At 46.5% G+C, this 14,045-nt stretch overlaps 1 protein-coding gene across 4 annotated transcripts in view; it reads right to left on the bottom strand.

The window, feature by feature from the left end:
- Positions 1 to 13,093, bottom strand: part of ap3b1a (adaptor related protein complex 3 subunit beta 1a) — a 90,914-nt gene extending 77,821 nt beyond the window's left edge. The window contains exons 1-3 of one of the 4 annotated variants that reach the window (XM_017722040.2): positions 12,800 to 13,093; positions 2,830 to 2,905; positions 686 to 760 (exon numbers count right to left, since the gene is read on the bottom strand). In XM_017722040.2, coding sequence (XP_017577529.2) covers positions 686 to 760; positions 2,830 to 2,905; positions 12,800 to 12,930 — 282 coding nt within the window. In that variant the 5' untranslated portion in view covers positions 12,931 to 13,093. Of the gene's footprint in view, positions 1 to 685; positions 761 to 2,829; positions 2,906 to 3,133; positions 3,313 to 5,272; positions 5,930 to 10,318; positions 10,337 to 12,799 lie in introns of those variants that run through there. The other 3 variants (XM_037545979.1, XM_017722039.2, XM_017722041.2) reach the window with 3 other exon arrangements.
- Positions 13,094 to 14,045: the final 952 nt, after the last annotated feature.

Raw genomic sequence — 14,045 nt, 5'->3', positions numbered from 1 at the left:
ATGGTTGCTATGGCCTTTTGGGTGGTTGCTAGGACTGTGCAAGGGTATTGTAGGTGGTTGCTATGGCATTGCTAAGGTACTGAAAGTGTTTGCTGGGCTGCAGCAAGTCAGATGCTGTGCCATCCCGGGTGGTTGCTAACTGATTACTCTGGAATCTTAAGTAGACGCTGGAGTGCTGCTCATCAGTTCATGTATTATTTGCTATGGTGTTCCAGGTGGTTGCTAGGGTGTCGTTAAGTGTTGACTATGGTATTCTACACGGGTGGTTACAAGGGCCTTGCTAGTGTGCTTGTATCATGGGGTAGGTGCTACTCTTAATTTATTATTATTATTATTATTATTATTATTATTATTAAGACAGACTTCAAACAGTGCTACAAGGAAACCACATTTTGAATTGGAAAGCTGTATACAAGCCACCCTCTTACAACCAGGCCAAACCTTCTGGCGTCGGGCCAGTGTGGATCTCTCAAAAACTGCTGGACAAGTGGAGAAATAATACAAAAAATAATATATATATATATATATAAACTGGACAATAGAGCTGCAGATATATACATTATGTAAAATAACACTGTAATTAATACTTTTCAGAAGTATTTTTTAATCTCAGTGCTACAATATTGATCCATTCTGTACTACCAGCTCAAAAGGCTGATGTACGGTGTGTATGAGCCTCTCTCACCTCGATGTTCTTGCTTGCGACGTTCTTCACCACAGCGGGGAACAGCTCTGAGGCGTTCTTCCCCCTCGCAATCAGCTGAGGAAAAACAAAAGCACTAAATCAACATTCAGCACGGACACAAAAGTCTGGAAAGGCTTACAAACCTCCGCACTTCTCCAGGAATCATGGCCAATCAAACCCCTGCAGCTTAATCAGCCCAAATTGATTGCAAATGCATAATAAATTGATCGTTTTAATACACTGTGGGTTACGGCTTGTTGGTCGCCATGCCAATGAATCACTGAGGCAGGCAGGCTGTCAGTCACCAGGCACTCAGTCACATACGCAAATACTATAATCACATTCACAGGGTCTGCAATACAGCGAGAGCACGATAGTACCAAATATTTATTAATTATTACTTTAACAATTAATACTTGAATACTGTCCACCTCTATGCACCTACAGTAGACGGTACAACACCAATCCTATTGTCTGAAATCAATACTGAAATCTTGATTCACTTGATATTGATCTGTTAATTAGAGCTCTTGGAGTTAGAGCTCCACTCCACTTTAGTAGCCATAAGCATGTACGTGCAAAATGAAAATAATTGGCAACAAAAATGTACATTTACATTCGGAAACAATCCATTTACGCAAATTAATACGAAAAAAAGTCAAATAAGATAAAAAATATCACCTCAAACTAATCAAACGGTGCGTATTCAGGACGTGTGTCACCAAAACTGACCCGTTTTTTTTCTCTTCTTTTTTTAATTACTTAGCTTTACCAGCCGTTTGTCCCCCCGTCCCAACTTTTTTGGAACATGTTGTCGGCATCAAATCAAAAACGTTAAATTTCTCAGTTTCAACATCTGATACTGTTGTACTATTTTCAATGAAACATAGGATTTAAATGATTTGCACATCGTCGCATTTTGGCTATATTTACATTTTTCACAGCGTCACAACTTTTTTGGAAACGGGTGACATTATAGAGCAGCCTTTAACGCAAAAACCTTCCCTTTCAGTTAAATGACTACCATCCCTACGATAAAGCCACTTTCTGTCAGCACCTACGTGGTAATTATAAGGTAGTGTTAGCGCCAAGCTAGCAGTCACATACATTCACTTCCACACAGGGTTTAACTACTTGAACCAGCCCTGCTGACCTTCGAAATATACGACACTGAGGTGGCACATGCTTTACGTTGTATGATGCGTAGTGGAGTCTAATGGAACGTTACTGGATAATTGTGTTAGCCTGAACTGTCGAGACCCAATCAAACACAGTCTTATTCCATATACACACAGTTCATAACAGGGAACGAATCATTTTACTTCATATACATGCAATACGTAAACTATACGCATACGTGCCGTCACGCGATCCTGCTGGTGTGGGTTTCCTCCCTTTCAGTGATCTAAAAGCGCCCTCTTGTGGAAAACGTTTAGACTGCTGAACATGGTTTAAACATTAGTGATAAACATGATAACAATCCTGTTTATCACACAACTTGAAACCTAATCGCTAAATTTAATCAAGTCAATTTTAATCGATTCACTTATACTGGATGAGCGGCATCTCCATCAAACACACATACAGTACTGTGCAGAAGTCTTTAGCACATTGTTTAAACCAAGCTGTCCTGGCAGTAAGCATGTTTTAGAAAAGGGAAACTCCAAATATCACTAAATAGAAATGTAAATAACGGTCCGTTCCAAATTTCTCCTCCTGCCATCATAGAGGTTTGTTAAAGTCCATCACCAGCATACAATTAAGTACCGACTCGTCAAACTAGGCACTGGAGTGCAAGCTAGAGGTCTGCACAGGACTGAGCGAACCCCCCCAACCCATGAGATTTTACCACGCTCCTGACAAAAATGGGAATCATTTGTCCCGCAACCAAAACGTTTAGTCCCGCTCCCGCCTGCACTGTTCCATCGAGGTGAACTGACATCCAATATCTGACAGTCCATTCCCAAACACATTATTCTCTGCTGCAATAACAGGTCACTCATGGTCATCAGGCTCACTGTGAGTATAGTCACCAAATGTGGTTTTTTTTTATTATTATTATTATTATTATTATTATTATTATTTTAGGTGCCTAAATCTTCAGCACAGCACTGTCTGCACACAAATTCCACAAACACTCTTACCCCCACCACCCTCTTCATGGCCTCCAGTTTCAGGGACTCCTTGGTGCTCTCCAACATCTCCTTCAGATCCTCGTTCCTGAAAAAGATTCAATTCACCCTGATTCATTTCACACTTAAACCCATCTGACACACACAGACACACACACACACACACACACACACACACACACACACACTTCCTCTCACAGACAGATTCATTTCACACCGATTCACCCCGACTCTGATTCATTGACACGCTCGATTCGCTCCAGGGCCAGATTTAATCAGGCGTCTCGCTCAGATACGGTACGAGCCCCACACAAACCTCTGCTTTGGGCTGCTAAGCCGATACACCCCGCACTGTCCGTAGCCCCACACAGTGACCATCTCTTCCTACCACGGCTGACGCCCAACACCCACAACGAAACCAGGGAAAAACAAGCGATCTACAGGCTCCAGAGTCTCAGTGGGGACTACACAGAGCACAAACGCGCTCAATTCCACGCGAGAGAAACAGATTAGATTAGCTAAGCTGAGTCAGAGCACATGCCGTTCCTTGCTCCCCCTCCGGCTCGCCCGCCCTCCCGCCCTCCCGCCCTCCCACCCTCCTGCCCTCACTGGAGTTCGGGATGTATAATGTGTGATTGTCTGCCAAGCGAAGGTTCAGAAGAACAGGGTCTTTCTTCCCACCACAAGCCTCTGGCATGATGTGCAGCACGATGGGTTGAGGGTGCGGCATGGAGGGAGAGGTGGGACTGCGAATCTATAGCATCATACTCCCCTCAAACCGGGGGGAGACGTTAGGTAGTATGTAAGAGACTCGATGTTGTTTGACACTGTATGACGATGATATTATGAACTTAAACTGCAGCCACTGACTTGTCCTCCATCAGTTTCATCTGGCGGATCTTCATCAAACTCACGCCGGGTAGAAGTGCCCGCGGTCATTAAAGCAAAAGCAGGAGATACTCAGATACTAAATACTCGGCCCACTCCTCCTTTTTACCCTGACCCCTTGTTTTATAGTGTCCCCCCTTGTTCCTGAGTTACAGGGCAGTGGTTGAGATCTTCCCTCTGAAATGAGCCCCTCTAATAAAAGAGCATCACTTCATTAACAGCTACTAGCGCCGCTCTGTAGGCGACCCTGCCCGTCTGCAGGGACAGCAGAGGAGGGGAAAGTTCAGCTCCTCACTGCTGGGCTTTAGTTACATTTAGGGATCAGACGCCTTCAAAGAGGGGGGCAGTTATTTATTATCACCCCCCCTAATTATTCAGTGATATGAAGCTGAAGTCAGAGATTCTCCAGATTCTTGTTAGAATTTTCCCGTTCCACCTTAAACAGCGCAGCAGTTACATTCTGGAGCTTCAGGCGTCAGAACTGCTGGACTATTTAAGTGAGGGGTGAAGTGGTGTTGGGCCCAAGAAATTCTGAAGCTCATGTTCAAATTTCAAAAGATTCTACTTTTCACGTAAACTCTTACGCCGAGATCAACCGTAACGAAAACACCGGCGCTCCGAGACGGAGCCGCAATCTTTACAAAGGGTTCTTTACTAAAGACATATATATAGAACCATGAACACTCAAAGAACCCGTTGCATGATTTGAGGGTTTTTGCATCACAAAAGGTTCTTCAGATTAATGGACCATGTGCTGTAGATGGTTCTATATAGAACTCTTTTAAAAATGGTTATATACAGCACCTTGTAACAATAGAAGAACCCTTTAGGGTGCTATACAGAACCCTTTCCACTTATTTTAAGAGTCAAGGCAACATGACAACATTGCCACAATATGCTTTCCGGAGCATGTGGTGAATATAGTCAGTACTCGGAGATCACGGACTGTAGGATTCCGTACAAACGGAGCATGATTGGTCTTTTTAACTGGATTTGGAGAAGAATGGGTGTGAAACCGAGTAAAAACAGTATTTTGATAGTACTGATGATAGTATTTCTTTAATTTGGCAGTTTTTTCATCTTTTTCAATTCATAAGATGATAAAATGTAAATATCGCGAAAAACCTTGATGTTGTATTTTTGCCGTATCTCCCACCAGGACTCTCAGACTTCCGGACCACACTGTAGGTGTTTCAGTCCTGATACTGAACTTTTTTAGTTTATTGTTTATTAGAAAACAAGGTTACGAAGTACTTTTAAGTCTCATTTCCAAACTGATCTGTGTGGCAGTGATGAGACTTGGAACTGGAAAATTCTGCAAAGTCAAGCTAAAAATCATTTATATCCTTAATCACCAAAGCCAGCATCATTTTTTGCGTATCCAAAAAGGGAAAACGTTAATTTTGTTAAGTTATTTTAGTGATTTTAATTGATTTAAGTGCTCGTCATGTCCCAGTATTACGAGTAACCCCGTTTTTGGGGTTCCACGCCTCATTATTTGAAACGCCTCATTTGGCTTTCAGTGTCAGACCAGCTCGGCGCAGCCTGTGTTTGTGGTCTTCAATACCCTTTGCTTTTTGTCTCCTCTGAGCCTCCGTAGTGCTGGTGGTTACTGAGGGCGCATTCCTCCAGGCTGACGTCCGACCTCAGCGTGAGCTGAAGATTTTCCGCGGAAACCAGCACTGTCCGCACGACTCCTGCCGCCTCGGAACGCAGTCCAGACAAACCCCCGTTCATCTCGCAGGCGATCCGAACGCCTTACTTGTTCCGTGGGATCCTGTGTGAAGCACTATTGATCCAAGGCTCACCACTGAAAGGCAGTAGAGGCCTTAAAAATTCCTGATCCTGGTTAAAACAGCGTAAAATCCAAAGCCTAAACGAAATCTCGGACAAAGTATGGACAGCGGTCCTCTCCCAGTTGTATGGTGACTGCTGCTGACCTCCGAAATCCTTAAGAGGAACGGAACAGCACGGATGTCCACTCACTTGCTCTCCTGAGCACTCGAGAACCACGTGAGTCGGTCACACAGCCCCGCGCTGTCCCATCACTCCTTATCAATTACACACCACGAGGGCAACAGAGGTCCTTTTGAAAGCTCTGGTTCCAGCTCCAATCTCGACAGCAGAGTTACAGCCTCCGCCGCTACACCGACTGCAGAGCAGCAGGATCGATTCCCGCCTCCTCCAGTGACCAACACGCTGGAATTCCCTACCGTACTGTACAAGCAGAGCCTTGCGCCGAAACTCCAGTTGGGCTGGTTTCCTGTTGAGCATTAATTCTGTAAACTCTTCCTTTGAACACCATCCTCAAGAGCGAGCGTCTACAGCTCAAACACGCCGGAGGCGGAGGAGAAGGCGACGGCTCCGTTACGTGAGGTCAGAGATCCGTCTCCCTGGGCAGTGCTTTCTTCCTCAACAGCTCAAGGGAAGTGTGCAGGTTCTTATCTAGGCTGGGTAAACAGGGCAGGCCTTTCACCACCTCCACAGCGTAAACTCTCCGGTCCTTCCTGTGGAGAGTCCGTCCCCGAAGCCCTGCAGGGCCTGATAAGAACCAATCCCAGCAGGCCACACTTTCCTCTCCAACACAATGGTGAACACCACTGCACTACAGCTGACCGGCTGAGGGGAATAAGAGGGATTTTTCTGACCGATATGACCGACTGACTTAAACTAATTAGTTTTTCATAAACTGAACTATTTTGGCCAGGAAGACCAGAATATCCCCTTTTTCCGGCTCAAGGCTTGAATGCCGCTAGTTACCTGTGGTTGTGATGTCACCGCCATGGTGTCTGGATACTTCTGATTGATCTAGCTCCCAAACACAGTATGGTTGGGTTTTGATTCAGTCTGTTCCTGGTGTAGTCCGGTTGTTCCTGGTGTGGTCCGGATGGTTTTTTTTGTGTAGTCCAGTTGTTTTTTGATGGGGTCCGGTTGTTTTTTGGTGGGGTCCGGTTGTTTTTTGGTGGGGTCCGGTTGTTTTTTGGTGGGGTCCGGTTGTTTTTTTGGTGGGGTCCAGATGTTCCTGGTGTGGTCCGGATGTTTTTTTTGGTGTGGTCCGGATGTTCCTGGTGTGGTCCGGATGTTCCTGGTGTGGTCCGGATGTTCCTGGTGTGGTCCGGATGTTTTTTGGTGGAGTCCGGTTTCTTTGCTTCTTTATCGGTTTAAAAATCGTGACCATGCTTTGGAAAAACCATCGCCCTCGTGCTGCTACGGAACGTTCTATTGTAAAACCAGAAAACAACCCGACTGGTCCAGGAGATGAAATAAAGTTAAAATAAAACTTGCCAGAAAATTTGCAAGACAAAACTACACGGTGCATTTTGAAGACGCAGCCAGTGTGTTTTCACTGACGATCGCAATAGCTGGTCAATCGTCGACTGATGATACTACAGCCAATCAGCTCAAGCCTAGTACACTGACCACTACGGTACGTAGAGCATGTCTAGAGCAGCACAGTAAAGTGGTGTCGGTCAGTGGGTAAAAACTTTCATCCCACTGGTGTGAAGAGTCTTCAGTGCACTGGCTGTTGCGAGTGAAGAGCTAGACTTCCACCCTCCACTGCCTCCACTGCCCCCACTGCCTCCACTGCCTCCACTGCCATCTGCTGTATTTACGTAGCAGTTCAACGGTGAAGCCTCTGCTGCTAATTCTGGACTAAGAAACATCACTAAAGTTATCGTTTCCAATATTGCGCCAAAACATCAACCAGCTTCAATCAATATCGTTAGTATCTACGGCCTACGCTCTTCCGTGCTCTCGAACAACGACGGACCGACGATCTGCTGCTAAGCCTTTTCTCTCCAGCTCCACCCAACCCTCATCTTCTGTGCTAATGACGTTGTTCTACACGCTGCAGAAATCACGCTCTGCTTCTGCCCAATTTGCCGTAATAGCTGGAGCGGTGTGCGCGTGTGATGCCGACAAGCCAGGAGGAGCTGCTCCGTAATCAAAAGCTAAATGGGTCGTAATCGTCTCACGCAGAGCAATGCTGCTCAAGAAGGACCCTTAAAGGGGAACTCCACCGCTTTATCAAAAGGTTCTGCACACTTAAATGACTAAGCGGTAAATAAAGTTCATTCTGAGCGGTTTGGTGTGAAACACTCTGTTCTAGATCAACTGACCGAGTCAGAGCTCCTCACAGTGGTGGTGATGGGAACCAGACGTCCCTCTAAAAGCTCCTCACGGAAAGTTCCTACATGAACTGGATCTGAATTCACTGCCTGATGACTGAGACGCTGTTTTATGAGAGTTTAGAGAACTTCAACTCCATTCATGGTGGAGGGAGACATGCAGGGCGCTGTGCGGCAAAATAGTCCCCAAAGAAAACTCATTATTCCAGATTTTCCACTGTTTTCCATCATCAACATTCCATATAAGCTCAGAAGACTCGTGTAGGTTCTCTGGTGGTTCTGGATGGTAAATAAAGTGTCTATATCTGTGTTGTAGTCATGGCGACGCCTGGTTCCCATCACCACCACTGTAAAGACGTCTGACCCGTTTCACACCAAACTGCTCTGTTTACGTCTCAAACACTGAATTATGACTGAAGTCTGGAAAATCTTTGGAATTTCCCCTTGAAGCAAATATCTGCAGAAAGCAGTGCTTTCAGTATTACTGTGAGTCACTCGTCCAGGACCTGGAGCCCAATTTACAGAAAAGAATTACATTTAAATCGTGATCAGCCAGATTCACCTACTCATACATCACCACACATAAAGGCAGCTTATGAACACTGGCTCCTTCTCCCAGTCATGTGAGTGAGTCTGCTGATTCAGTTACAGCTAAACATTAACACCCCCCCCAACACACGGGCATAAATAGCTGCACTGAAGAGCGCAACAACCCACAAAAACAACATGTTGCAGTGGCGTCCCGCAATATGAGCTTCAATACAAGCAAGATATTTCCATTTTTATGACTTATTACAGCAGTTAAAGGGTCCGTATCCCACATTACTCTCGTTATCTATCCCTGAGGTCCACGTACGACGTCTGTGTGGTTTTCATCATTCATTAAAAAATTCAAAATTCAACATCAGCGGATGGAAAACACCAAACTACAGCTGCGTGATCCGGACGGAATTCCATGCTGTGATTATATCGCACCGGATTCTGATCATGAAATAACTTACAGCATATTAAACACACATTAATGCACTCTTGATTAAAAGTTTGCGTCATTTTTGACTCGGATCACACGAATGCCGTGATTATCCCAACAACCACAGAACCATCTGGAGCGGTGACTGGTCAGGATGTTCACAGAACACTGGAACGTTTGTCTTGCAAAAGGCCAGGACCACAATCTTAATGAGCAGACCTCACAAACTATACATCTATATATCATCACCTGGACATCACCTGGACATTCAAACCTCCGAAACCCTCATCAGCAGCACTGAGCGCTGGATTTGACCAGCCTACATTTCACCGTCCTGGCTATTTAGTGCCACCTTCTGGATGTCTGCCAGTAATACCACCACAGTCACAGAGCTTTTCTGGCCAGTGGTCACCAACCCTGCAGATTCTAGCTCCAAGCACTACCTGAAACCCCTGCTCCAGATAATAAACGTCTTCCCAAGGGCCTGATTGGCTGGATCAGAGGGCAGTGGTTCAGACAACTGGCCCAAATCTGATTTCTATCATATCCAGAGTGATTTTTAATAGTGTGAACAGCAAAAAAAAAAAAAACACATGAAATCAGATTTTTGCAGATCAGGTCCAAACCACATTTGGAGCTGGTTTGAAATGCGATTCCAAAGGGATTTTTACAGATGCGTCTCAGTCTGGACGCTCTGGACGCTCAAACCGGATGTGAAAGTGCCGTTTTTTGTCACCCGCAACTTGACAAACGGCGACGATGTTGGATCCAGAGTGATGAAGTGCCGGGATTCAAGAAGAACGCCAAAGATTGGTGATGATTATGATGATGATGATGATGATGAGAGTTCTGAGGATTTTGAAGGGGAGATGATTGATGCTCCTCTTTCTCTCCTGCATCCCTGTTTGAAATCCACGTCACCAGCGTAGCTGCGGAGTTACTAACGCCTACGTCGTTACCACGGCAACCCATGCAGATACACAAGTCCTGATCTGATCACTTGCAAATAACAGAGCGGACAGTCGACTCAAAGGACCTGATTTGAGAATCAATCCAACTGAACTTAACCTTAAAAACGGTTTCTAAGCGGTTCTTCAGCAAAAACAGCGGTTCTATAGAGAACCATGAACACTCAAAGAACAGCTAGCATGCTTAAAGGGTTCTTTGCATGGAGAATTTTTTAAAGAGTTGATACAGCACCAAAAAGGGTTCTGCTACTGTTATGACGTCAAGCTTGTACCAAGAGAAGAACCCTTTTTGATGCTGTGCTGAACCATTTCCAAAAAGGTTCCATGTAGATCCATATACAACACATTCTCCATCAACCTTCACCATGCAGGGAACAGTTTAGGCATGCAAGCTGTTCATGGTTCTTTACGGAGCCACCGTCTTTACTAATGTGGAGAGAACAACAATGTGGGGTCATCAGGAACCGGACTGGGAACCTCTGAACCTGAGCAGATCTCCAGGAAGGTTGATGGACCCCGAGTTCACAGCAGCAGCCACTTCTCACCTCTCATCGCCCAAATCGCTGGTCGCTCGTGGCCTGAGGGCACTTCTGGACTCGTTCTGACCGTCGGTCACCATGGTTTCACTGACGGAGATGGATTCCTGCTGAAGAATTAAACTCCTGGAGAGAAACAGCTGGTCTGTAAACCGAATCCTGGCGTAGTGCATCGCTGCGTGCAGTCAGTATGTGAAGAAAACAGCGTTTGGTCTATTTGCAGCAAAAGTCCTCCATCTGTCGCATGGACCAACTCCTAGGAACCCAAAAGGAAGCATATCGCTTCACAGTGGGGGAGATAAAGCAAATACTACCCTGCTCAATTCCCATTGGTTACCACCACATCACTTTACTCCTCATTTCCATAAAGGTAAACTCTGCATTGCCAACATTCAAACTGCTCCCTGTCACCAGAAGTCACCAGCACTCACTAAAAACTGAATGAATTCCAGCTGCTTTGTTCAGAAAGGCAGCTCAGATCTGATTATCTGGCATATCTGATACACTATATCTCAGGTATCAGGTATATTCAGGTGTTCCAGTCTCTTCCATGGCCACAGGTGTATAAAGCCGAGCCCCTAGGCCTGCAGACTGCTTCTACAGACATTAGTGAAAGAATGGGTCGCTCTCAGGAGCTCAGTGAATTCCAGCGTGGTGCCGTGATCGGACGCCACCTGTGCAGCAAGTCCAGTCGTGAGATTTCCTCACTACTAAATATTCCACAGTCCACTGTCAGTGGGATTATAACAAAGTGGAAGCGATTGGGAACGACAGCAGCTCAGCCACGAAGTGGTCGGCCACGTAAAATGACAGAGCGGTCAGCGGATGCTGAGGGTCATAGTGTGCAGAGGTCACCGACTTTCTGCAGAGTCAATCACTACAGACCTCCAACCTTCATGTGGCCTTCAGATCAGCTCAAGAACAGCATAGAGCTTCATGGAATGGGTTTCCATGGCCGAGCAGCTGCATCCAAGTCTTACATCACCAAGCACAGTGCAAAGTGTGGAATGCAGTGGTGTAAAGCGCCGCCACTGGACTCTAGAGCAGTGGAGACGAGTTCTCTGGAGTGACCAATCAAGCTTCTCCGTCTGGGAATCCGATGGACGAGTCTGGGTTTGGCGGTTGCCAGGAGACGGTACTTGTCTGACTGCATTGTGCCGGGTGTAAAGTTTGGTGGAGGGGGGATCATGATGTGGGGTTGTTTTCAGGAGTTGGGCTCGGCCCCTTAGTTCCAGTGAAAGGAACTCTTAAAGCTTCAGCTCCAAGAGAATTTGGACAATTTCCCACTCCCAACTTTGTGGGAACAGTTTGGGGACGGCCCCTTCCTGCTCCAACATGACTGCACACCAGTGCACAAAGCAGGTCCATAAAGACATGGATGAGCCAGTTTGGTGTGGAAGAACTTGACTGGCCTGCACAGAGTCCTGACCTCAACCGCATAGAACACCTTTGGGATGAATTAGAGTGGAGACTGTGAGCCAGGCCTTCTCGTCCAACATCAGTGTCTGACCTCACAAATGCGCTATCAAATTCTCACAACAATGTTCAGCATCTAGAGTAAAGCCTTCCCAGAAGAGCAGAGGCTATTCATTGGGACCGGAACCACAATCAGTCCAATATCAGCCACTTTAAAACTTGTTCTGTTTGCAGGAGCAAATACAGGATAGTATGGACCATAGTAACTTTCTTTGGGGACTATTTTGCCGCACAGCGCCCTGCATGTCTCCCTCCACCATGAATGGAGTTGAAGTTCTCTAAACTCTCATAAAACAGCGTCTCAGTCATCAGGCAGTGAATTCAGAACCAGTTCATGTAGGAACTTTCTGTAGGAGCTTTTAGAGGGACGTCTGGTTCCCATCACCACCACTGTGAGGAGCTTTTAGAGGGGACGTCTGGTTCCCATCACCACCACTGTGAGGAGCTTTTAGAGGGACGTCTGGTTCCCATCACCACCACTGTGAACAGCTCTGACTCGATACGTTTATCTAGAACAGAGCGTTTCACACCAAACCGCTCAGTGCGACTTCGTTTACATCTCCTACGCCGAGTCACGTCGGCATGATAAAAACTGAAGCGCATTCCCCCTTAACATCGCCATGGATCACCCATCAGCAGCTCAAACAGCAGTTCCGCAGATTTCGCTGATCTACACATCATCGCCGCCTCCACCGACTCACCGCACATGACTTGTAAATCGGCGCAAGTCCACGTTAATCGAACTCGAGCTGTGGACGGGTGCGGGGTTAACCCTTAATATGGTCCAAGAGAGCCTCGGAAACCCCCTCTAAAGCGGCTAAAGAGGTTTTGTTTGGCAAAAGAAATAAACAAGTAAACTTGTAATAAACGAATGATCTCGTTCCAGCGGTTAAGTGGCATTTTGGCGCTGCTGCACCATTTAAGGTGGAACGGGGAAGTTCGTGCAAGAAGCTGACGTCACAGCTGCATTATTTTTAATTGTTATTATTATTAATTTTTTTTTTTAGATCTTACTTCTTGAAGTCGGTGCTGAAGAGGCCGAAGGCCGCCCCTCCGGCCGAGCTGGTCGGCGTGGTCTCCTGCCCGAGCTCCACGGCCGCCTCCGCGCCGCTCTGCTCGCTGTACGCCAGGCTGTTGGCCGACATGCCGAACACTCAACGGCTCTGAGAAACGCGGTGAGGCTGCGGCCCGGAGCGGGTTCGTCCCAGCGCGAGCTATAATAATATTAATAATGAATCGGGGAAAAACTTTTTCTCTGATGTGGAAGTTTTTTTTTCCTCCTTCTTCCACACGCAACCGGAAGTGTGAGTTGGAGAAGTTTAAGTCACATGACAGGAGCGTGACGCTCCTGACCGGCCCCTGCCGACCCCCCCAGCGGCCGCAGCCCGTCAGCCCACCCCCCCGGTTCCGTCCTGCTTTAATCCGCCAGTCGCCGTTTGAAGTGATTTCTCGTCCTTTAACCGCATATCGTGGCATATTGTGCCGCTTTCTGCAGCTCTTTAAAACCCACTGCGCCCAAATGCGCCTGAACTGCTGTAGATCTGACAGTCCAATCAGATTTGATTAAAAACATCTATTAAACATTCAGGAGCTGATCCTGTTTCTCTACATGCCGCTCAAGCCCTTCTATCAACGCTGCACAAAACCTGGAATATGAAGTTGCGGCACTGGGCCAGCAGGTGGAGCAATAGCACCTAAATACACACAAATCACTCCGAGGGTTTGGTGTGAAACGGTCCAGATGTATTTCCAGTGGTGGTGATGGGAACCAGGCGTCGCCATGACTACAACACAGATATAGACACTTTATTTACCATCCAGAACCACCAGAGAACCTACACGAGTCTTCTGAGCTTATATGGAATGTTGATGATGGAAAACAGTGGAAAATCTGGAATAATGAGTTTTCTTTGGGGACTATTTTGCCGCACAGCGCCCTGCATGTCTCCCTCCACCATGAATGGAGTTGAAGTTCTCTAAACTCTCATAAAACAGCGTCTCAGTCATCAGGCAGTGAATTCAGAACCAGTTCATGTAGGAACTTTCTGTAGGAGCTTTTAGAGGGACGTCTGGTTCCCATCACCACCACTGTGAGGAGCTTTTAGAGGGGGACGTCTGGTTCCCATCACCACCACTGTGAGGAGCTTTTAGAGGGGGACGTCTGGTTCCTATCACCACCACTGTGAGGAGCTTTTAGAGGGACGTCTGGTTCCCATCACCACCACTGTGAGGAGCTTTTAGAGGGGGACGTCTGGTTCCC

Source organism: Pygocentrus nattereri, chromosome 16 (assembly GCF_015220715.1).
Source record: "Pygocentrus nattereri isolate fPygNat1 chromosome 16, fPygNat1.pri, whole genome shotgun sequence".
NCBI classification, from domain to species: domain Eukaryota; kingdom Metazoa; phylum Chordata; class Actinopteri; order Characiformes; family Serrasalmidae; genus Pygocentrus; species Pygocentrus nattereri.
Note: the sequence above shows the minus strand (reverse complement) of the source record. Positions and strands in the feature narration are given on the sequence as shown.